We start from the raw sequence: 24,793 nt of genomic DNA, 5'->3' as shown, positions 1-24,793 counted from the left end.
GACAGATGGGACTTCCCCGTGCCTCGAGTGATTGAGGAATTGGCCAGGAATTGATTCTTGTGAAATGGGAGCCCTATCTTGTGCACCCTTATACCACCTATACCAGGACACTGTATTCAGTGGTGGTATCCCCATTGATGTTTGAAATGTTTTACAGGACTTATCGGAAAGGTCCTGAAGTTCGATATTGGTTCTAGATGTTTACAGCTGCAATTGCATTAACTATATTTCTTTGCAGGGACAGGCTTATTACTGTTGGAGGGTTAACCACACTTACTTGCAGGGCAGAAAGCGTCTTATACCTGGGATCCTGGTTCTATAAAAAGATGTATGTAATATGGGGTCAGAGCTAATATTTATGACCTGGAAAGTCAGAGGCCTTAAATCGCCCAAAAAACGTATTAAAGAAGTTGTCCAGTTACCAAAACTGATTTTTTTTTCTAATAAATCTTGCTAATATGTGCCCCTCAACACATCTATTATGTTTTTTCAGCAAAATTAGGTTTTTTTGTGCACTAGCAGCACATGCTCATTGCTGGCTCCAGCTCTGATGGGGTTAATCTCTCCTCTGACTTCCTGTGCTCAGTTCCTACAAGTTCCAGAATTCTTTGTGGCTCTAGGGCGGTGTCTATAGCTTATCCAACACCCCCCCCCCCTCAGATCTCCACCCAAACCCTCCTCCCTGCCTCTTCCCTGTGTGGATGAGAGAAATCACACAGAGACATCCGAAGAGAGTGGGGAAAGAATGGGGGGGGGGGCAGAGGTGCTCTGTCACCAACTGTCTCCACTCTGTGACTTGTGGTGCAGGTGACAGAGTGCAGACAGTTGGTCCCATGCAGCAGGACAGATGGCAGAGCACAGCGGTGACATGCCTGTCAGTGTCTTGCTGCGTCCTGCAGTGCTGCTGGGAGGAGCAGATGATCACACTGCCCGACACCGGCCGCTCTCCTGACATCGCAGCAGAGCGGGCAGGTGGACAGTGTGATCACATACTTACGTGCAGGGGGGATTCAGCTGAAGAACCCCCCCCCCCCCTGTACTGCACACTGGCGCCCATTGCCTCAGCATCTGCAGGACGCCGGCTCCACACTGACATCCTCCGGCTCCTCCCCTCGATACTGGTTACCACCCACAGCCCTGTCACTCAATCTGAGCGGTGCCAGCCTCCTCTGACGTACCCGTCTTGTTTGAGAGCCCGGAAATGCCGGGACGTCAGAGGATGCTGGCGGCCACAGCTCCAGGGGGTCATGTGACCGGCACTGAGCGTGCAGGATAGCGCCGCTCAGTGCCAGAACTGGAAACAGAAGCCAATGGAGAAAACGCCTAGAAAGGTAAGTAGAACTCCTACAGAAAATTAAAAAAATGGGTGAACCACCCCTTTAAGGTATTCTCCCAAATTAAGCAAGTCAAGGCCCAACTGGTGGTACTAGTAGAGACTCACCTCACATGGGACACAGCCAGACTAGTAAACAAACCGTGGGTACAATGGTCGGCACATGCGTTCCACACCAGCTACTCCAGGAGTGTCTCTCTATTGGTCCATAGACATATCCGTTGGGAATTGAAGGTGGCAAGGCATGACCCGGAGGGGCGATTTGTGTTTATATGTGCGTCTATAAACTCTAGAGATTATGTGCTATTATGTATTTTCAACCCCCCTCCAGCTCGCATCTCCATTCTTAAACAAGCACTGAGCTTTCCCCTCAATTATCCAGATGCGCATGTGTTATGTATGGGGGATTTTAGTCTTGTGATGAATGAGGAGCAGGACAGGTTTCGGATGGATGGAGGGGGACAACATTCGGCCACACACTTGACTGACTTGCAGCAATGCGCGGAGGGAGGAGGGTGGATTGACCTTTGGCGACTCCGGCATCCTAACACCCGAGAATATATAAATGTCATTCTTCTACTAGACGCACACTGACCCGACTGGATTATATTTTTGGGTCGAGCAATATCGCAACCTGGGTGGATGACGTGGTACACGGGGTCAGGGGCATATCAGATCACAGCCCAGTGATTCTTACTATGAAGACTAACCAAGGTGTTGGTAAACCCTTTTGGAGGTTAAACCCCTTTTGGCTGAAACTAATAGATCAATGTGATAGAACTCTGACCCAAATAGAAGATTTCCTGGAAGCCCACCCTAAACCCTGGAATATTAACTTGGTGTGGGACACTCTTAAAGCCTACCTTAGAGGGTGTTTGTCTTCAACCATAACATATCTTAAAAGAGTGACTAAAACGGAGGATGATATAGTAGAGGGGAGACTTAGGGACTCAGAGGCAATATATATATCGGCCCCAACTGATGGAAATAGGGCGGCCTGGATGCAATCATATAGGTTATATATGCAGCACTCTGAGACCAAGTCCAAACGCAAATTGTTCTTTACCCGACAATCATATTTTGAGCTTGGAAATCAATCCAGTAAATTATTGGCATATATGGTTAGGCAACACAACACTTCAAATACAATATTGGGTATACGGAGGATGGATGGCTCAATAGCTACATCCCCTGAGGATATTTTAGAGTGCTTTTGTGAATACTATAAAACCCTATACACTTCTAGAAATCCTCATGGAGTTCAAAGTTGCGTGACATATTTGTCGGACTTGGAGTTTCCCACTTTGAGTGGACCACAACGGGAGACTCTGGAGGCGAACATCACACTGGATGAAGTGATTACTGCCATCTCGGATATGGCTAGGGGGGAAATCCTCGGGTCCAGATGGCCTTCCCATAGAAATCTATAGTAAATATTGTGATGTATTGGCCCCGATTCTTTTAGAGGTTTTCTCACATTTTTCAGCCAGAACTCTCTACCTGCCTCCTTATACGAAGCATATATAGTCGTTCTGAGGAAGGAGGGTAAAGACCCACTAGACTGCGGTTCATACCGTCCTATATCCCTAGTTAATGTGGATTACAAGATCTTTACCAAAATACTGGCGTCCAGGCTTAATTGAGTATAGTTCACCCAGATCAAACCGGATTTATGCCTGGGAAAAACACCTCTATAAATATAAGACGGGTCCAGTCCATAGTGCAATATAGCACACTGGTCCAGGAGAACGAGTGAGCCTTGGCCTCGCTGGACGCTGCCAAGGCATTTGACTCGGTAGAATGGCCATTTTTATTTGCCTGCCTCCGGAGATTCGCCTTTGGGCCTAAATTCAGTAACTGGATTCATATGTTGTATAGGTCCCCGACAGCCAGGATACTAGTCAATGGTGCTATGTCTACACCCTTCTCATTGAACCGGGGCACAAGACAGGGATGCCCTCTGTCTCCAGCATTGTTTGCACTAGTTATTGAAGCTTTGGCAATTAGAATCCGCTCTCATCCACAGATCACTAGAATCACTATAGCCGACCGCACAGATCAAATAGGATTGTATGCGGATGACATGGTTGTCTTCTTAGATCGAGTGCAAGAGACTCTACCGGTGGTTAGACACTATAGACAAATTTGGGGAGTTTTCGGAACTATGCATCAACTGGGATAAGTCTGCTTTGATGCCATTAATGAACGGGTCTGGAATTTCAATGGAGGGTAGGTCACCTTTGCAAGTGGTAACTAGCTTTAAATACCTGGGAATACACATACAGAAAAGACCATACGCTAGACCTGCAGATTAGTATAACACCACTTCTGGAGCACGTTAAACTTAAATATAACTTGTGGAGCAAGCTACCCCTGTCAGTGGTTGGCAGAATAAATTTAATCAAAATGATATTACTTCCAAAGCTTAGTTATACACTACAACATAGTGCAGTATCAGTACCCAAATCCTTCTTCTCAATGTTGAACTCGCTTACTACTTCTTTCATATGGGGGAAATCCAGATCCAAACGTCGGTTATCAATTTTACAGAGATCCAAAAGACTGGGAGGGATGGCTCTGCCGGAGTTCTTCCTCTACTACCTCGCGGGACAGCTTAGGGCACTAGAGACTTGGATGCCTGGATGTCAGCTGCCAAACTCTGAGAGTCACTTGGCACACGCGGCTGGGACTGATTGTTTAGTGGGTTTTCTGGAATCAGATGGACCGAGAACACCACGGCAATTACCCCTCCTCGGGTTGGCAAGATTAGTCTGACGACAAGCCAAGAGGGTGGTACACTTCGAAGGGGTGGTGGTGGAACTCCCATTATGGGGGAATAGCCACTTCCATACTCTGAGGGATCACCCCTCGGCGCAATTCTGGGCCACTCACAGCGTCAGTGCATTAGGTGATCTTTTTGTCCCAGGAACCACAACCTTCAAGTCCTTTGAACAAGTCCAGATTGAATATAATGTTCCAAGATCACAGTTTTTTAGATACCTGCAGATTCATACAGCGATTCAATCCCACATACAGAAAATTGGAGTGAGGAAATTGATATCATCACTTCCTATGATAGGTATTCTAAAATCACAAGGACCTCGAGGCCTCATCTCAGCTATATATACTTACCTGTTGTCGGTGGGGGTGGAGTCGGACCCCTTGCCAGCCCAGGATAGATGGAAATCTCTAATTCCCTCTCTACAGGGAGAGGAATGGGAAGAGATATTAGAATCTCCGACTGCGGTATCCCCATCAGTTAATAATAAGTTGATTCAATGCTACATTGTCCACCAGGCATACCTTACTCCAACTCGATTATTTAGTATGGGCCGTTCTCGTACATCGGAGTGCCCGAGGTGTCATCTCTCAGGGGCAAATTTCATACATATGATCTGGAGCTGTCCCAATATATCTTCGTACTGGTGGGGAGTGACATCTCTGCTGACATCGATTGTGTCGATTCCTGTTTTGTGTGACCCTTTGGTATGCCTGTTTGGGGTGGTGGAGGAAGAGTCCTGGGATCATTACATGACAATATTCCTCAGAGAGGCATTGTTTCTGGCTAGGAAATTAATAGCTCTGAGGTGGATGGGAGATTCGAATCAAACTGTGCATTCCTGGGTTAAACTAGTCAATGCAACCATAGTCTATGAGCAGGTGGTATATTTTAATAGGGGGTGGCCGGGAAAATTTAACAAAATCTGGGGTTTGTGGAATTCTTCTCCAGACACACTTGCGGAGGTTTGAGGGAGATTATGCGGATAACGGTGGTTCCCGCTAGATGTTGGGATATGGAACACTGTCCAATGGTATATTGAGATATAATAATGCAATGTGGCTGTTGTTCTTTTTCTCCTTTTTCTCTTCCTTTTTCTATCTTGTTTTCAAAATATGGTCATGCTGATAGAGCTGTTCTTATGCTCAATATAAATTTATATATATATGCAAATGATAAGAAGTTTGGATAATAACATTGTTCTATGTTAAGTGCTAAAGATATTATGGACTTTATATGACTGTTCATTGTTATATTTAAATATTACTATCTATATACTGAGCTATCTTTATATGGCAAATGTCAGTTGTACCATGTTTGAAATTGTTAATAAAACGAAGTTAAAAAAAAAAAAAATAATAAACTCTTAATTTTTCAAGACTATAAAGCAATTGCGGCAGCAAATCATAACGCATTCAGCCCGGTATGCCGACTATTAGTGGAAAGAGACATTCGATTCAGCCTACAATATCCAGCAACCCTTTGCTTCACAGTGGAGGGGAACATTTGGGAGTTCGGGGATCCGGAGAAGGCCCTTAACCACCTAAACTCAGGAGCATCACCTTCACCATCTAACAATGATACTTGACATGGTGACTTCAAGCACGATTTGTTTGACGTAATGTTTCACATTTTACGGTTATTCATTGGTATGTTTATATTGAAGGCAGGAAGCCTTGCTGTTGGGATGGGGGTTTTAATGGGGTGTTGATGGGGGAGGGTGGGAGGATCCTCTGCGTGTGTATCTCCAAAAGGTGCCCTTTTGTGGGGGTCTCTACTCACTGGCTGGGATGGGTGGAGTACTTCAAATGAGACAAGATTAGGCTTTGAAAAAATTTCTAAGGCAGGTTTTGGGTAATGGCTAACCAAACAAACTTAGGAGTGTCCATGCTGCAGGAGCTGATATGGTGTTCGTGGAATGTGTACTGGCTCAATTCACCAGTTAAAAAGAAGGAGAAAAAGTTCTTAGCTATCTGAATCGCTCAAATTTTCAGATCATATTTTTGCACGAGACACACTGGCTAAAAGGTAACCACCCTTCTCTTCTGAATAGGAAGTACATCATGTGTGCTGAGGCATCCTTTACCAAGAAACAGAGAGGGGTTGCCATTCTCATCAATAAGAATCATGAGGTATTAGATGTGATTGAGGACCCTTCTGGGAGAGTACTCTTGGTCAAAATTAACATTGAAGGTACGGTTTATGGATCAGCTAACATATATGCACCTAACACTCCTGACAAGATTTGACTCGAACTCCTGAAAAACATAGCAGGGTGGAACACTTCTAATCTGATAGTGGGAGGTGATTTTAACGAGGCTTATGACCCAGTCCTGGATAGATTGAACCCTCAAAAACCACATCTGGCCACACATAAGGGAGGTATAAAATTATTAATGGACCATCTGGGCTTGGTTGACGTCTGGCGGTTACAGCATCCAATTAATAAAGACTCTTCACACTACTCATGATCATAATTCTCATGCGAGATTAGATTATTGGCTGGTGAGTTCATCAGTGTTACCCTAACTTATGTCCTCGAACAACCTAAACATTTATCTATCAGACCATGCACCAGTCACATTCAAATCCAGTTTGGGTGGGGCAGTAATTAGAGAGCAGAAATGGAGATTCCCATCGTATCTTTTTCAGTCAGAAGACTTTAAGAAGTCTTTACAGTCCTTTTAGGACACATACAAAATAGACAACCAGGAACATAGCGAGGACGTTCATCTATTCTGGGCTGCCTCTAAAGCAGTGGTAAGGGGGTAAATACTTGCATATGTTAGCTACAGAAAGAAAAAGCTAATGAAGGGTACTCTGGAAGCCCAGAAACATTTAACCCAGGCATACAAGGCGTTTAAACTTTCTAATACACCCGCAGCAAAACAAATATTCCTAGAAGCCAAAGAGGCTGCAGACACGTTGGCTCACGAAGCAGCACTGAATAATATTGATTACTTGAAACACAAATACTTTAAATGGGGCAACAAACCGGGAAGACTTTTGGCTTCCATGACAAAACCATTCAAAGGCTAGGTTCACACACTGCGTCTTGTCAACGGTGCATTTGTGCGTTTTTGCCTAAAAAAAAAACGCTCAAAAACGCACCCGCGTAAAAAAAAAATGCGGCAAAAACGCATGCATTTTTACCGCATTTTGGTGCGCTGTTTGCTGCATTTTGCTGCACTTTTGCTCACTGCGTTTTTATGCGTTTTTTTTATCAGTGAACATTGCCATTAAAGATCCTTGAAAAAAAAAAAAAGGTCTGATGTCATTTCCTTCTTCAATATGTTCTTCATTCTCCACTAGTGTATGCAGGAGAGCAGACAGCTGCAGAACTACAAGGCTCAGCATGCTACATACAAGACTGTAAGACTGTATGCTTGAGGGAGAGTCAGGGGGAGCAGACCTACAAGGCTCAGCATCCTCCTTCCAGGACTGTATGCAGGATTTCTTTGCCCTCCAAACAAAAAAATGACATGGGCTTCACCATATTTTTGTATGCTAGCCGGGTACAGGAGGCAGCTACGTGCTGCCCCCAACCCCCAGCTGCCTATTTGTACCTGGCTGGTAACCAAAATATAGGGAAGCCCTTTTTTTTTTTTTTTTTTTTTTTTTTTTTTTAATTATTTCATGAATTTCATGAAATAATTAAAAAAAAAAAAAAATGACGTGGGCTTCGCCCAATTTTTGTGTCCAGCCAGGTACAACTAGGCAGCTGGGGATTGGAATCTGCAATGCAAGGTGCCCAAGCTTTCTGGGCACCCCCGCTGCGAATTTGCAGTCCGCAGCCAACGCAGAAAACGGCGCTTTCATAGAAGCGCCATCTTCTGGCGATGTATCCAACTCTCCAGCTGCCCTGATGCCGGGTGGCTCTCTGGGTAATAATGGGGTTAGGGCTAGCTGTGTATTATCAGCTGGCCCTAAGCCCAAAATTCATGGTGTCACGCCAATATTAGACATGGTCACCATGAATTTCTAGTAAAGATTAAAAAAAACACAACACACAGAAAAATATTTTTATTAGAAATAAAACACAACAATTAGTGACTCCATCTTTATTGAAATAAAGATCCCCCCCCCTCCGCAGTAATCCTGGGTCAAGGGTCCCACGCCGTCCAATCCGGATCCAATATCATCTGATCGGTTTTCTGGAAGGCAAAGCGATGAGATGATGTTTCAGGTTCAAGGGCCTGAATCACATGACAGCAGCTGATTGTATAGACTGCTTTTATACAATCAGCTGATGCATCAGTGCAAAAAAAAAAAAAAGAAAAAAAAAAACCACACACACACCACACACTTCTGTGCAGCGTTGGACTGGCTACCGGAGGAAACTCCAGTAATGCCAGGCCTGGATTCAGGTACCTGCACTGCTCTCCGTAGTTCTCACCTGAGCTCCAGCGTGCAGTCTGGAGCGAGCGGCGAGATATTGATTCCCCGGCACTTGTGGTTCAGTTCACGACAGCTGCAGACATGCCGGGCTAATCTCCGATGCCCTAACCTGAACTCCGGAGATCACCCCGGCATGTCTGCAGCTGTCATTAACGACTGCAAGCAGCGGGGAATCAGTCACTCGCTCGCTGTACAGACTCGGCTGATGCATCAGTGCAAAAAAACACAACAACAACCAACAAACAACAACAAACGTCCATCCTGACTCCCGTCCGACCGCTGCACGAGCTGCCGGTAATCAGTGATGAAGTCTCCTGACGGCATCAGCTGATAGCCGACCGGGCGGTAAAATCCGGCGTCACCGCAAGACTTACGATCAGTTGATGCGTCAGGTGACCGCATCAGGTGATCACCGCTAGGTCCTCACCGACAGGTCCTGCAGCTATCGTACGTGCTTTTTTTCCCTGAAGAAGGAGACAGTTTGGGGTCTCCGAAACACATAGGAATGAAATAAAAAGAATCATCTGTTTGACACCAATGTCTGTGGTCTTCAAGCGCGGCAAAAAACCTGTTTTTTCCTCCAGTTCCCTTTGATGTTCTACCTGTGCAACAGGGCTGCTGCTGGACCGCTTAGGCGCTCACTCTTTGCTGTTGAAGGAGTTGTGACTGGCACAACCATATCAGGTGAGTGCACCACTTCTATATGATTTTTGTCCAATATATCGGGTAAGACCCTATTGCGCCTTTTCTCTCCCATTTAGTTTACCTGCCGCAAGGGAGCAGACATGGCACAGGACGGGAGATTGAAGCAGCGGTGGCGGTACCGGGAGGATTCACGCTTCTGTCTTTATTGGCAGAAGGAATCCTCTTCCTGTACATGTCACTTTACCACCACCCCTTGCGCTTATAGCTGCGTTTTTAGTCATAAAAACGCACTAAAATGCAGCTATATTTGTAATTTGCGGTTTTCATTGCGTTTTTGAACATCTCATTGAACTCAATGGGTAGAAAACGCAGTGAAAAACAAAAATTGACATGCTGCGTTTTTGTGGTGTCCACAAAAACGCAGCTAAAAAACGCTGCGTGCAGACAGCAAAAATGAAAACTCACTTTGGAGAAGCAAATTCACGCAGTTTTCTGAGCAAAAACGCACGCGAAAAATGCGCAAGAACGCCGCGAAAAAAAGCACTGTGTGAACTTACCCAAACAGGTCACTAGAATCCAAAAGATTAAAAAAAAGGGACGGGACAATCACATCCAGAGACTATGAGATAACAGAGGAGTTTAGGGCCTTTTTTGGGTCACTTTACTCAGCTGAGACTGGAAATACTACTGATGGGGCTGGTTTTCTTCGGCCTGAGGTAACTCCACCCCTGTCTGAGGAACAGAAAGCCATACTGGATGCACCCCTTGGTACGGCTGAGGTTATGCATACTATTCACACCCTCAAGGTCGCTAAAGCACCGGGACCTGACGGGTTTAGCAACGAGTATTACAAATTGTTAGGACCCTCTGTAGGACCCCATCTATGTGCAGTGTTTAATGAAATAGTGAGGGCTAAGAAGCTTCCAGACGGTTTCAATGCAGCGTGTATTATTGTCCTGCCCAAGCCGGGAAAAGATCCCTTACAAGATCCCTTTCTTTACTCAACTCAGACTTTAAAATCTTCACTAAAATATTAGGATTACAACAAATTATCCCGGATTTGATATTGCCTTGCCAGACTGGGTTCATTCATGGAAAGTCGATTACCTATAATATTAGGACGGCAATAGGAGCCATCTCATACAGCAGACGGCACCGACACACCAAGAACATCATTGTAGGATTAGATGCGTACAAGGCCTTCGATAGGGTCTCCTGGGGCTATCTGTATGGCCTTCTTGATAGACGAAAATTTGGTCCCTGGTTTGGCGAGGCAATCCAAATGATTTACAAGGACCCAAGATCTTATCTGTCCATAAACAAATGTGCCATCTCAATCTTTTAATATACAGAGGGGAACACGTCAGAAATGCCCACTTTCACCGTTATTATTTAACCTGGCATTAGATCCACTTCTACGAACATTACAAAATTTGCCAGAGTTCCAGGGAGTGAAGGTTGGACATTCTATGATCAAAATGTTAGCCTTTGCAGATGATGTATTGCCATTTATAGCCAACCCTGCTCAAGCAATCATAGCAATAATGAATACACTAAACAGATTTGGGGAAATCTCAGGCTTTAAAGTTAACTACAACTAATCGGAGGCATTGGCGATATTTAAAACTGGTAAAATTAATGATGCCTCATTTCCATTTCAATGGTGTTCGGAGTATATTAGGTACCTGGGCATCCAACTTCCAGCCAACCAGTCACTGATGCATAAATTAAACTATAGGCCTTGTATAGCCTCCTTGCTTAAGCTCCTGCAGTCATGGGACAGATTTAAACTACCATATTTTTCGGACCATAAGACACACTTTTTCCCCCCCAAATGTTGGGGGAAAGTGGGGGGTGCGTCTTATAGTCTGAATGTAGGACCGCGGGGAATGAGGGTGCTGCGGTGGAGCGGGTCATCGGGGGCACGAGCAGGCTGCAGCAGCCTGCCGTGACCACGTGGGCCCGCTCATTACATATGCACACCCATCCTCCCGCCCAGATGCCGGCGCTGACAGGTAAGCGGGATGATGGGCGGGGGGGATGCACGCTTACTAAACAGCCGGCTGCATGATCACCCCTGGAAACTACAGCCTGGAGTGATCATGTGCGGCTGTATTCACTGCCCCCGTGCATCATCATCAGCACGAGGTGCAGTGATCAGTTTACTGTACTCACCGTTCCCCTGCAGCACCGCGATCTTCTCCAGTCTGTGCCGGCAGTGCTGTGTGGAGCCAGCCACGATCCCTGCAGCACCACGATCTTCTCCAGTCTGTGCCGGCGAGGCTGTGTGTGGAGACTAGCGGTGCTTACAGCGATGACGTCATCGTTGTGCGCATGTGTCCACACAGCCGCGCCGGCACAGACTGGAGAAGATCGCGGTGCTGCAGGGATCGTGGCCGGCTCCACATAGCACTGCCAGCACAGACAGGAGGAGGAGCGATTCTGAATGGAGCGAGGAAAGGTGAGTATAAACCTTTATTTTTTTTTTGTGTGCCACAGGATGCAGGACATATAGCAGGATGGGGGTATATGAGCAGCATGATGGCGTATATAGAAGGATGCGGCCATATGCCAGGATGGGGTATATAGCAGGACAGGATGCGGCCATATGCCAGGATGGGGTATATAGCATGACGCGGCCATATACCAGGATGAGCTATATAGCAGGATGGGAGCACATACCAGGATGGCAGTATATAGCAAGTTGGGGCCAAACCAGGAAGAGGGATAGAGATATTATACACTATATATATATATTATATATATATATATATATATATATATATATATATATATATATATATATATATATATATATATATATATATATATATATATATATATATATATATATATATATACATACATACAGTTAGGTCCAGAAATATTTGGACAGTGACACAAGTTTTGTTATTTTAGCTGTTTACAAAAACATGTTCAGAAATACAATTATATATATAATATGGGCTGAAAGTGCACACTCCCAGCTGCAATATGAGAGTTTTCACATCCAAATCGGAGAAAGGGTTTAGGAATCATAGCTCTGTAATGCATAGCCTCCTCTTTTTCAAGGGACCAAAAGTAATTGGACAAGGGACTCTAAGGGCTGCAATTAACTCTGAAGGCGTCTCCCTCGTTAACCTATAATCAATGAAGTAGTTAAAAGGTCTGGGGTTGATTACAGGTGTGTGGTTTTGCATTTGGAAGCTGTTGCTGTGACCAGACAACATGCGGTCTAAGGAACTCTCAATTGAGGTGAAGCAGAACATCCTGAGGCTGAAAAAAAAGAAAAAATCCATCAGAGAGATAGCAGACATGCTTGGAGTAGCAAAATCAACAGTCGGGTACATTCTGAGAAAAAAGGAATTGACTGGTGAGCTTGGGAACTCAAAAAGGCCTGGGCGTCCACGGATGACAACAGTGGTGGATGATCGCCGCATACTTTCTTTGGTGAAGAAGAACCCGTTCACAACATCAACTGAAGTCCAGAATACTCTCAGTGAAGTAGATGTATCTGTCTCTAAGTCAACAGTAAAGAGAAGACTCCATGAAAGTAAATACAAAGGGTTCACATCTAGATGCAAACCATTCATCAATTCCAAAAATAGACAGGCCAGAGTTAAATTTGCTGAAAAACACCTCATGAAGCCAGCTCAGTTCTGGAAAAGTATTCTATGGACAGATGAGACAAAGATCAACCTGTACCAGAATGATGGGAAGAAAAAAGTTTGAAGAAGAAAGGGAACGGCACATGATCCAAGGCACACCACATCCTCTGTAAAACATGGTGGAGGCAACGTGATGGCATGGGCATGCATGGCTTTCAATGGCACTGGGTCACTTGTGTTTATTGATGACATAACAGCAGACAAGAGTAGCCGGATGAATTATGAAGTGTACCGGGATATACTTTCAGCCCAGATTCAGCCAAATGCCGCAAAGTTGATCGGACTGCGCTTCATAGTACAGATGGACAATGACCCAAGCATGCAGCCAAAGCTACCCAGGAGTTCATGAGTGCAAAAAAGTGGAACATTCTGCAATGGCCAAGTCAATCACCATATCTTAACCCAATTGAGCATGCATTTCACTTGCTCAAATCCAGACTTAAGACGGAAAGACCCACAAACAAGCAAGACCTGAAGGCTGCGGCTGTAAATGCCTGGCAAAGCATTAAGAAGGAGGAAACCCAGCGTTTGGTGATGTCCATGGGTTCCAGACTTAAGGCAGTGATTGCCTCCAAAGGATTCGCAACAAAATATTGAAAATAAAAATATTTTGTTTGGGTTTGGTTTATTTGTCCAATTACTTTTGACCTCCTAAAATGTGGAGTGTTTGTAAAGAAATGTGTACAATTCCTACAATTTCTATCAGATATTTTTGTTCAAACCTTCAAATTAAACGTTACAATCTGCACTTGAATTCTGTTGTAGAGATTTCATTTCAAATCCAATGTGGTGGCATGCAGAGCCCAACTCGCGAAAATTGTGTCACTGTCCAAATATTTCTGTATAATATACATATATATACATACACACACACACAGCGCAGGTGGATTATTACCAGGCTGTGGTACCTTAGTAGAGAATTTGTGGACATTACCCCCATAACAGTGTCAGCAGCAGATCCTCGCCCCATAACAGTGTGTCATGACCACATTTTTTGCTTACAATTTTATTTTCCTATTTTCCTTCTCTAAAACCAGGGTGCGTCTTATGGTCCGGTGCATCTTATAGTCCGAAAAATACGGTATCTTTCTCGGGCCGGAGTCATCTCATAAAAATGATAGCGTTTCCTAAATTGATGTATCTGTTCCAATCTATTCCATTGATGCTAAATACGGGTTTCAGGAAATTCATCTGGGGACGTGTGGGATGTTCCAGGATAAGCCTCTCTAAACTTACCCTTCCCAAAAAGGATGGGGGAATTAACCTTCCAGATATTGGTAGATATAATCTTGCAGCAAGCTTCAGATATGTCTTGGATTGGGTGCAAGGCTCTTCCCATTTTGCCAATGTCCAACTGGAAGGACAGTTATACCCACACTTATCTTTGATGACCTTGTTACACCTGAGAGGAGATGAGCTTCCAGGTGACATCACAGAACATCCCACACTTTGGGTTACAATAAAAACATGGAGGAGGGTAAGAAAGATATGTGGTGCTAGCTGCTTTGTAACACCATTCCAGACATTTAGGGGGAACCCACACTTTCTAGAGGGCAGGCCAACAGTGAAGTATGAGATTCTGGCCACGCAAAAATGTCAGATGGCGGTGGATATGCTGGATTCTGGCTTTTCTTTACTAACTTTTGAGGAATCGAGATGCCGCTTTCCAGCAAAGTCAGTTGTACACCACCTACCTATGCCTTTCTTGAAAGGTATATTACAGGTTACTAGATTCTGGGATGCAACCATGATCCAGAGAACTAGTTTGATTGCTTCATGTGGAGTCATGAAGGAATTTTTTTTTCACAAATATGGAGCACAATGCATCTGCCTGATGGGTTTCTTGCCTTGCTTTGGATCAACATGTTAGGTTATAGGTTGAACACAATACACTTGTGTCTTCTTTTAACTTTAAAACTATGAAACTATGGAATGGCACAGCAGAGAAATAAATACATAGAGAAATGCCAGCCTGAAATACCCTAAAAGGCCAGATGTTTGGCCTTCTCAGAGTGAATGGGAAGAATATCTCATCTGCCTAGATAAATACCTTGTCTGGGTACAGTTTGTAGCCTAAGGCTATGTGCGCACACTGCGTTTTTTGACGCTGCGTTTTTGTGCGTTTTTGGCTGCTAAAACTGCACAAAAACGCACCCGCATCAAAAAAACGCGGCAAAAACGCACGCGTTTTGCCGCGATTTGGTGCGTTTTTTGCTGCGTTGTGCTGCGTTTTTGCTCACTGCGTCTTTATGCGTTTTTTATCAGTGAACAAAAAAAAAAAGGTCTGATGTCATTTCCTTCATCAATGTGTTCTTCATTCTCCACTAGTGTATGCAGAAGAGCAGACAGCTGCAGAACTACAAGGCTCAGCATACTCCATCCAATAGTGTATGCAGGAGAGCAGACAGCAGCTGCAGAACTACAAGGCTCAGCATGCTCCATCCAGGACTGTATGCTTGAGGGAGAGTCAGGGGGAGCAGACCTACAAGGCTCAGCATCCTCCATCCAATAGTGTATGCAGGAGAGCAGACAGCAGCTGTCGAACTACAAGGCTCATCATCCTCCTTCCAGGACTGTATGCAGGATTTCTTTGCCCCCCCAAACAAAAAAAATGACGTGGGCTTCGCCATATTTTTGTATGCTAGCCGGGTACAGCAGGCAGGTACGGGCTGCCCCCAACCCCCAGCTGCCTATTTGTACCCGGCTGGGAACCAAAAATATAGGGAAGCCCTTTTTTTTTTTTAAATTATTTCATGAAATAATTTTAAAAAAAAAAATGACGTGAGCTTCGCCCAATTTTTGAGTCCAGCAGGGTACAACTAGGCAGCTGGGGATTGGAATCCACAGTGCAGGGTGCCCATGCTTTCTGGGCACCCCGCTGTGAATTGCAGTCCCGCAGCCACCCCAGAAAATGGCGATTTCATAGAAGCGCCATCTTCTGGCACTGTATCCAACTCTTCCAGCTGCCCTGAAGCCGGGTGGCTAGCTGGGTAATAATGGAGTTAGGGCTAGCTATATATTATCAGCTAGCCCTAAGCCCGAAATTCATGGTGTCACGCCAATATTAGACATGGCCACCATGAATTTCTAGTAAAGATAAAAAAACCACAACACACAGAAAAATATTTTTATTAGAAATAAAACACAACACAATTAGTGACTCCATCTTTATTGAAATAAAGAACCCCCCTCCGCAGTAATCCTGGGTCAGGGTCCCGCGCCGTCCAATCCGGATCCAATATCATCTGATCGGTTTGCTGGAAGGCAAAGCGATCAGATGAGGTGTCAGGATCAAGTGCCTGAATCCCATCACACATCAGCTGATTGTATAAAAGCCGTTTATACAATCAGCAGATGCATCGGTGCAAAAAAAAAGAAAAAAAATACTCACTTAAGTGCTGATTACCGGAGTCTGATCCCGTCCGATCGCTGCAGCAGCTGCCGGTAATCAGGGATGAAGTCTCCTGACGCATCCGCTGATACCGGCCGGGCGCCCGCGTCACCGCGATACTTACGATCACCTGATGCGTCAGGTGACTGCATCAGGTGATCCATCGCCAGGTCCTGCATCCATCGGAGGTTTCCCGGCCGTCTGCACACGATACCGTGAGAAGAGATGGGAGCGGGCATGGCACCGGGAGGCTGCAGACAGGTGAGTATAACTTTTTTTTTTTTTTTTCTACTGTTAACTTTTGTTTTCGCAGCCGCTTCCACTTCCCGCCCGAACATGGCGCCGCACGGCAGCATACATGCACAGGACGGGAGGTGGAAGCGGCGGTGACGGTACCGGGAGGATTCACGCTTCTGTATATACTGACAGAAGGAATCCTCTTCCTGTACACGTCACTTTACTACCCACCTCCTGTGTTTATAGCTGCGTTTTTGGTCTTCAAAACGCACCAAAACGCAGCTATTTGCGTTTCTCATTGCGTCTTTCAACATCCCATTGAACTCAATGGATGAAAAGCACAGTGAAAAACGCGGGAATAATTGACATGCTGCGTTTTTGTGGCACTACAAAAACGCAGCTGAAAAAAAACAGATGTGTGCGGACAGCAAAAATTAAAACTCAGACTTTGCTGGGGAAGCAAAGTCCTGCAGTTTTGAGGCCAAAAACGCACCCGAAAAACGCGCAAAAACGCCGCGAAAAACACACTGTGCGCACATAGCCTAAGTGGCCATACTGTACCTTAACATAACTCAGGTTGTTACACAAATCAAAGGCTATGTGCCCACGGGAGCTTGCTCCTGCGAATTTTGTCTCGAAAAACCTGCGGATTTATCTGGATTTTCTAGATAAATCCGCAGGTTTTAGCAAGTACAGACACTCCCCATGTTATCCTATGGGACATGTGAAGTGTGTGTCCATGCTGCGGAATGTGTGAATGCGGAATATGTTGCGGATGTCCCGCAGCCGCATATAACTGCATGTCAATTATTCCTGCGGATTTACCTGCGGAAATCCCGGCCCTCCACTACGGAGATAGAGGCAGGGACTTCCGAAGGTAAGTCACATGAATGTCCGCAGGTTTACTGCAGCTACTTCGCTGGAATCCCGCAGCTATATGTAGCTGCGGATTCCAGGGAGCTGCTGCGGGAAACCTGCGGACGTACCAGCGGATATATCTGCAGGAACGAGCTCCTGTGGGCACATAAATCTACTTTTAGGCTGTCACCACACAAAGTGCACATTGTTAATCAGTTAATTCACACCTGATGAGTCTGGTCTACATATAGGACTTTTAGGGTATGTTCCCACCATCTGGAGACACTGTGTTCTACATGCAATTCCATCCCTCCTGTGAAGAAGCGAGTGTTGTACACAGAGGAGAATGCAGGGGTCCGTGCCCACAATCAGAATTCTGGGAGCAGCGTAGTGTCACTGTACTCACCCCACTGAGAATACTCGCTTCTCCGCAAGAATAAACGGACATGCGGTGGCTCGGTCGCAACGCCACCTGTCAGTTAATGCGGTGTATTATTTAAGCGCAGTGGCTATGTGTTTTCTATAAATCTCATCCACTGTGCTTATACTGTAGAATGTAGCGAAAACAGGCTGCGTCTAAAACACTGCACACACTGATTGTGGGAACATACCCTTAAGGCATTCTTCCATGTATTTCACTTTGAAATTTTCCTGCCCAAAATTAAAATGAGCATTTTTGGTAAGTCAGTTTCTAGCTGATAATTTACAATGCTCATTTCAATTTGAGGATCACACAGGAATTTTAACATAGATTTTTATAGTAGCCAGTCTTATGAGGTCTAAGATCGGTGTAATAATTTTATTGGCCAGCATTTCAAACTGTGAATTTTGTCAACTATCATAACTTTTGCAAGGAGCTGTCAAATGCCCAAGAAAAGAAGTGTGCTTTACCATATCTTCGTGCAATAATGCAACAGTCTGGCTAGATTCTTCTGATAGATTGTCCTCATTTTCATCAGGAATGTAGGGGCACCAGATTATCCTTCGGTTACTATTTAACTGAACGTGGTCTGGTCTTCTTATGTTAACTACAATCTCGTCACTTAAAAGGAAAATTAACAAAAATAAAAAACAAAAAAAAAAAAAACAACAGTTAACCAAGTGCTTAGATTAAATTAAGGTCAGTTCAAAAAGGGTATTGCTAGATATTCTTCACATATTTTGGTCTTGTCCCAAATTGAGATGTCTCTAGAGGGAGGTTAACCTTTTAATAAATCAAATTCTTTGAAATAGTATCACTATTACACCTCAAATGGCTCTTCTTTCATTAGATTTAGATAGCATTACCAAAGACAAATAGCTAGTTATTCACATTTTTTTTTAATTGTCAAAATTCATATAGCGGCTGAATGGAAAAAGACAGATATACCATCTATTACAGAAATTAAAGCAACGATAATGCTTCATAATAATGAGAGAAGTTTCGCCACTTTAATAAATTGATACCCAAAATACCAAACAATTTGGGAAAGATGAAATAACCTAATGATAAACAACTCTATTTAAACCTTTTTTTTATTATTTTTTTCCCTATCCCAGTTAAATATTTAATAATCTACATTTCTAAAATATCCTTGTGGTTATGATTGATCGATATGTTCTAATTTGGTGATTTCCACTCCAATGAGTAAAGAAGACAGATTAAAAGTTGATGTATTTTATTGTTTGTTATAGTAGTTTTAGTATGTAGTGGTTAAATTTAAAAGTAACATTCTGTTTACTAAAATCAGCAATGTATATTTTCATAACATGTCTGGTTATATTCATATTACTTTGTGTTAAATGAAAACATTTAAAGATAGAAAAAAAAAAAAAAGGTACGGTATTGCCATCTCAAGATCCTATCCTAATATGTAGTAATATTAGCAAATACCTCCCATTAGAATTGTAGTAAGCTCTCCTGAAACAGCCATGTCTCTTAGCTCATGTGCAGCTTACGTATCCATGGTTATGATCATGAGCAACTAAACTGCCACTCTAGGAGTGGACGTAATTATGGAAACTTAAGCTGCAGCCCAGACTATCCTCACCACCAAAAGATCTATATATAGAACACCCGGCAGACCCTGTTACGATACTCCAGGGTAAGACCGACAAATAGTGCAGGTGTCCACACCCACCAGCGTTACTGCCCTGTACTATGAGGTCAGAAACATACCCTGTTTCCCCGAAAATAAGACTGTCTTTTATTTTTTTTTTTTGCCTCAAAAAAAGCACTAGGTCTTATTTTTCAGCGGGTGACATATTCTCAAGGAGACATGGTTTGAGGTAAGTTCACCCCCCCCCCCCCACAAAAAGCAGATCCCACCTTCCCAGGATCATCATACTTACCAGCCACGGGTGTCTGTATGGCTCCCAGATCTCCCAGCACGTCGCCCTCCCCTGCATCTGGCCGACACAGATACATCAGATCACACACTCACATATCAGACAGCATACAAACATATATATACACACACACACACACAAACACGCACATCAGATAGCATACACTCATAGACAGACACACACACACATCACATCAGATTCCATATCATTCGTCCCAGGGAACTCTGTGCTGCATGCCTCCCCTGCATCTGGCCGACACAAATACATCAGATCACACTCACACATCAGATAGCATACACACACACAGCTTTCACATCATTCCTCCCTGTGATCTCCGGTGGGCGCCCCAGGGTGTTGTGCTGCACACCATCCTCCCCTGCGTCCGGCCGACATTCACACATCAGATCGCATACACTCACACACACACACGATATCGCACATACCTGTACAATCGCGCGCACACACTCAACATCCGGAGATACCACGTGCTTCCGGCCATGTGATCCTCCCGCAGGTCTGGGAAAACCCACTGCACAGCGCCGCAAGCGCCGAGAAGCAAGCGATATCGCTGGATGTGGTGTGTGTGTGGATGCGATCTGTAGTGTGTGTGCGTGTATGCATGCATGTATGTATGGTCCACCGCAGAACCTTGATTCGCTCACCTGCTCCACTCGGGATCTGGTCAGTATGACTGCGGTATCCTATATCTTCTGTCTTCTCTCTTTCGGGGGTGCCCGCTGTCAATAATGAAGTGTCCTGCAGTAACTTTTTTACCGCTGCACGGACACTTTATTATTAACCGCGGATATGTCTTATTTTCAGAGGATGTCTTATATTTAAGCCTCTCTGAAAAATCCTGCTAGGTCTTATTTTTGGGGGAGGTCTTATTTTTGGGGAAACAAGGTAGCTATATCATGAGATTTAACCCTGCTATTCTGCCCGATCAAAAATATCCCGCATTTGAAGTTTGATTTTGTTTTAAATATTCATTATGCTGTTCTGCAACTTGTGGTTAACTGACTTTTTTCATTTCAGTGGTTCTTACTATGGGTTGGTATTTTTTTTTCTTTTGTTTACAGTTTTCAAAACTAACCGAACATAAGTGTATAGTAAACACAAACAGAACAGCAGAGTTAATTGGAGGTATTTGCTAATATTATTACGCCTACTACATATTGAGATAGTATCTTAGAAGTGAGCATAAAACTTCGCATCCACTTGAAAAGAAATTGACAAGACGAATACAGGAATACAGTAAAGTTCATAGCTTACAGCTCTAAAAACCATAGATATCATTTTTGCACCTTTGTCATACTAAAGTATGTACCTTTTAACTCAATATTCAGGTTGTGAGTCTTGGGCCATCGATCAGTGATCCAGTTGTAGACAGAATGATCACCAGTTCAGACACTGTCAAAGACTTCCATAGTGATCACATTGCCCACTGTCCCACACAGAAACCACAGTCAGCAGTGCCCAGTGACCAAGGGACATGCAGGCCAAAGACTAAGGCTATGTGCCCACGTTGCGTTCTGTCCCTGCAGAAACTTCTGAAGCGATTTGAACAACACATGTGCGCTTCAAATCGCTGCAGACACAGTCCGTAATGAAAAGAAGATTTCATGCGCTCTGGATGCAGCCCCTTCCATAGACAGAGCGGGGGCTGCATGAAAGAAGTGACAATGCTTTTTAGAAAGCAGCGCTTCGGCAGTAGCCGAAGCGCTGCGTTCTAATATGCCACGTGGGCATGGATTATGTACAATCTTCATAGATTGTGCTGGGGACGCAGGACACATGCAGTTACACTGCGGAGCAGATCGCAGCATAACTGCATGAAAATATGCCACGTGGGCACATAGCCTAAACAGGAACTGCAGCCATATAGTGCCAATAAGAAACTGTATACAAAGTACCAAAGAAAAAAAAATAAAATACAAAATAAAATATAGAATCACTAAACACTCCTACAATAGAGCAGAATGTGAGGGCTTTTTGTTTTTTCTAATTCATCAATGCTCTGAAATAAACCCCTCTAAAAAAGGAAGGTGAAGTGTTTTGCGCTTTTATCTTAAAATCAGGCAAAACAAATCCCCTACCGGCACTAAAAAAGTCAAGGATGTTTTTTTCCCAGGAAAAGTGGGCTGCATTAGAAATTTTTCTTCATAGTTATATAGGTTGAAAAAAGACCTAGGTCCATCTAGTTCAACCTTCCTCCACCAATTCTACATTTTATCACTAAGTCACTTATAACCAACAATGTTGTGTGTACTGAGGAAATCATAAAGCCCTTTTTTTTTTTTACCCCCTAAAGGACGAAGAAAGTTTTGTACTTAATGCCCAGGCCATTTTTTGCAATTCTGACCAGTGTCCCTTTATGAGGTTATAACTCTCGAACGCTTCAACAGATCCCGGTGATTCTGACATTTTTTTGTGACATATTGTACTTCATGATAGTTATAAATTGTAAAAACATTAAAATTAATACATCTAGTTATCAAATATTTTATAGTAGGACATATATGTTCACAGTTCTGTTTATGTTGGAGGGCATAGTTTATTAATAAAGTTCTTATAAGGAATAGATCCATATTGAATATACTTGAGTACTGACATAGAAGGATATATTTAAATCTTCTCGAAGCTTCTAGAAGATTATGTCATATGGAACTATGTTCAACTAAAACACCCTATATGGACTGAACAGTTGGTATATAACACACGATGGAGGGGGCTACTGGCTCGCTCCTGCACGTTGCCTGCTGCCAGAAGACTCCGAGGCTGCAAGATGAACACACGCTGTCCAGCCTAAGGGATATCACCCCTACTTTGCCATTCAGAAACCAAGGAGAGATGGGTGAAGATTTTCTATTGATCAGTATGGACTAAATGAACTCTTTTTCCGTAAGCTAATGAAGTATATTATTTTTCCTTTCTGTAACTGAACCCTGGCAACCATTTTTAAATAGATAAAATACATTTATTTTTTACATTTTTGAAGTTCTTTCTTTCATGCGCCTTTACGTATTTGAAGAAAAATATATTTAAGAGTATATTTTTTAACAAATTTAGAACAATATTTTTTGCTTTTATTTGTGGGGGGAGGGGGAGAAATCGGAAATTTGATGAAAATTTCAAACTTTTAATTTTTATGCCCTTAACCCAGAGCGTTATGACACAGAATAATTTCCCACATGTCTACTTTACATTAGCGCAATTTCTGAAACAACATTTTTTTGGGGTTAGGAGGTTAGAAGGGTTCAAAGTTCAGCAATTTCCCATTTTTTCAACAAAATTCACAAAACCATTTTTTAGGGACAAGTTTGGCTGAAATAGATTGCGGGCGCCATGTTGCATTTACATGTCCGCTAAGGTACCTAAACAGCAGAAACACCTCACAAGTGATGCCATTTTGGAAACTAGATCTCTCAAGGCTTCTATCTAGGGGTATAGTGAGCATTTTGGACCCACAGGTACTTCACAGATTTTGATAATGCTACGTTGTCATATTGAAAATAGACATTTTTGTTATAAAAATGTTGCTTTAGCATCAATTTTCTCACTTTTTCAAGAGGTAATTCCAAAAATTTGACCCCAATGTTTGTTACCCACTTTTTTATGAGCGCGGTAATTCCTCACATGTGGTCAGAAACCTTTGTATGGAGAAATGGGAGGGCTTGGAACGGAAGGAGCAATATTTGAATTTTGGAAAGGAAATTTGGCTGAAAATATTGCGGGCACCGTGTCGCATTTTGAGGACCCCTAAGGTACTAAACAGCAAAAAAAAAAAAACCACACAAGTGACCCCATATTGGAAACTAGGCCCCTCAAGGAATATATCTAGATGTTTGGTGAGTACCCTGGACCCCCAGGTGCTTCACAGAAGTTTATAATGTTGAGCCATGAAAATAAAAAAATAAAATTTTACCACAAAATTGTTACTTCCACCAGGTAGCTTTTGTTTTCACAAGGGTAACAGGAAAAAAATGACTATGAAATTTATTGTGCAATTTCTCCTGAGTTTGGTGATATCTTGTATGAGGTGGAAATCAACTGTTTGGGCATACAGCAGGGTTCGGAAGAGAAGGAGTGCCATTTGACTGCAAAATTGGCTGGAATCAATAGCGGACGCCATGTTGCATTAGGAGAGCCCCTGAGATGCCTAAACAGTGGAGGTCCCCCACAAGTCACCCCATTCTGGAAAATAGACCCCTCAAGGAATTTATCTAGATGTTTGGTGAGTACCCTGAACACCCAGGTGCTTCACAGTTTATAATGTTGAGCTGTGAAAAAAAAAAAAAAAAAAAAAAAAAAAACACATTTTTACCACAAAATTGTTACTTCACCCAGATAGCTTTTTTAGTAAAAGGAAAAAAAAAAAAAAAAAAAAACAGCATACAGCATAAAATGTATTGTGAAATTTCTCCTGAGTATGCTGATACCTTATGTGTGGTGGAAATCAACTGTTTGGGTGCACAGCAGGGCTCGGAAGGGAAGGAGCGCCAATTGACTGCACAATTGGCTGGAATAATTAGCGGACACCATGTCGCATTTGGAAAGCCCCTAAGGTGCCTAAACAGTAGAGATCCCCCACAAGTGACCCCATTCTGGAAACAAGACACCTCAAGGCTTTTATCTAGGTGTATAGTGAGCATTTTGAATCCACGAGTACTTCACAGAATTTGATTAGCTTAGGTTGCCAAATTTAAAATATTCATTTTTTTTTCACAAAAATGTTGATTTAGCAACAAGTTTCTCACTTTTTCAAGAGGCAACAACAAAACAGGTTGTTATCCAATTTCTTGTGAGCGTAGGGATACCCCACATGTGGCCAAAAACCTCTGTTTGGATAAATAGGAGGGCTTGGAATGGAAGGAGCACCGTTTCAATTTTGGAAAAGTTGAAAGAAATTGCGCGCACCATGTTACATTAGCAGGGCCCCTTGGGTGCCTATACATCAGAAACCCCCCATAAGTGACCCCATTTTGGAAACTTGACCCCTCAAAAATTTTATTCAGGAGTATAGTAAGTATTTTGATTCCACAGGTACTTCACAAAAATGTTGCTGTAGCAACAAATTTCTCACTATTAGGCTCTGTGGCCATGATCCAGCGACACTGTGTCTAGTACACAGTGCCAGCCTTCCTGCAGAGATGTGA

At 43.4% G+C, this 24,793-nt stretch overlaps 1 protein-coding gene across 2 annotated transcripts in view; it reads right to left on the bottom strand.

Annotated features, from left to right (window-relative positions):
• Window positions 1–24,793, bottom strand: part of EDC4 (enhancer of mRNA decapping 4) — a 948,906-nt gene that overhangs the window by 775,988 nt on the left and 148,125 nt on the right. For both annotated transcript variants that reach the window (XM_075325634.1, XM_075325635.1), the window contains exon 6: window positions 18,201–18,351. In XM_075325634.1, coding sequence (XP_075181749.1) covers window positions 18,201–18,351 — 151 coding nt within the window. The remainder of the gene's footprint in view (window positions 1–18,200; window positions 18,352–24,793) is intronic.

Source organism: Anomaloglossus baeobatrachus, chromosome 10 (genome assembly GCF_048569485.1).
Source record: "Anomaloglossus baeobatrachus isolate aAnoBae1 chromosome 10, aAnoBae1.hap1, whole genome shotgun sequence".
Lineage (NCBI taxonomy): Eukaryota > Metazoa > Chordata > Amphibia > Anura > Aromobatidae > Anomaloglossus > Anomaloglossus baeobatrachus.
This window is presented reverse-complemented; position numbering and strand designations above follow the sequence as displayed.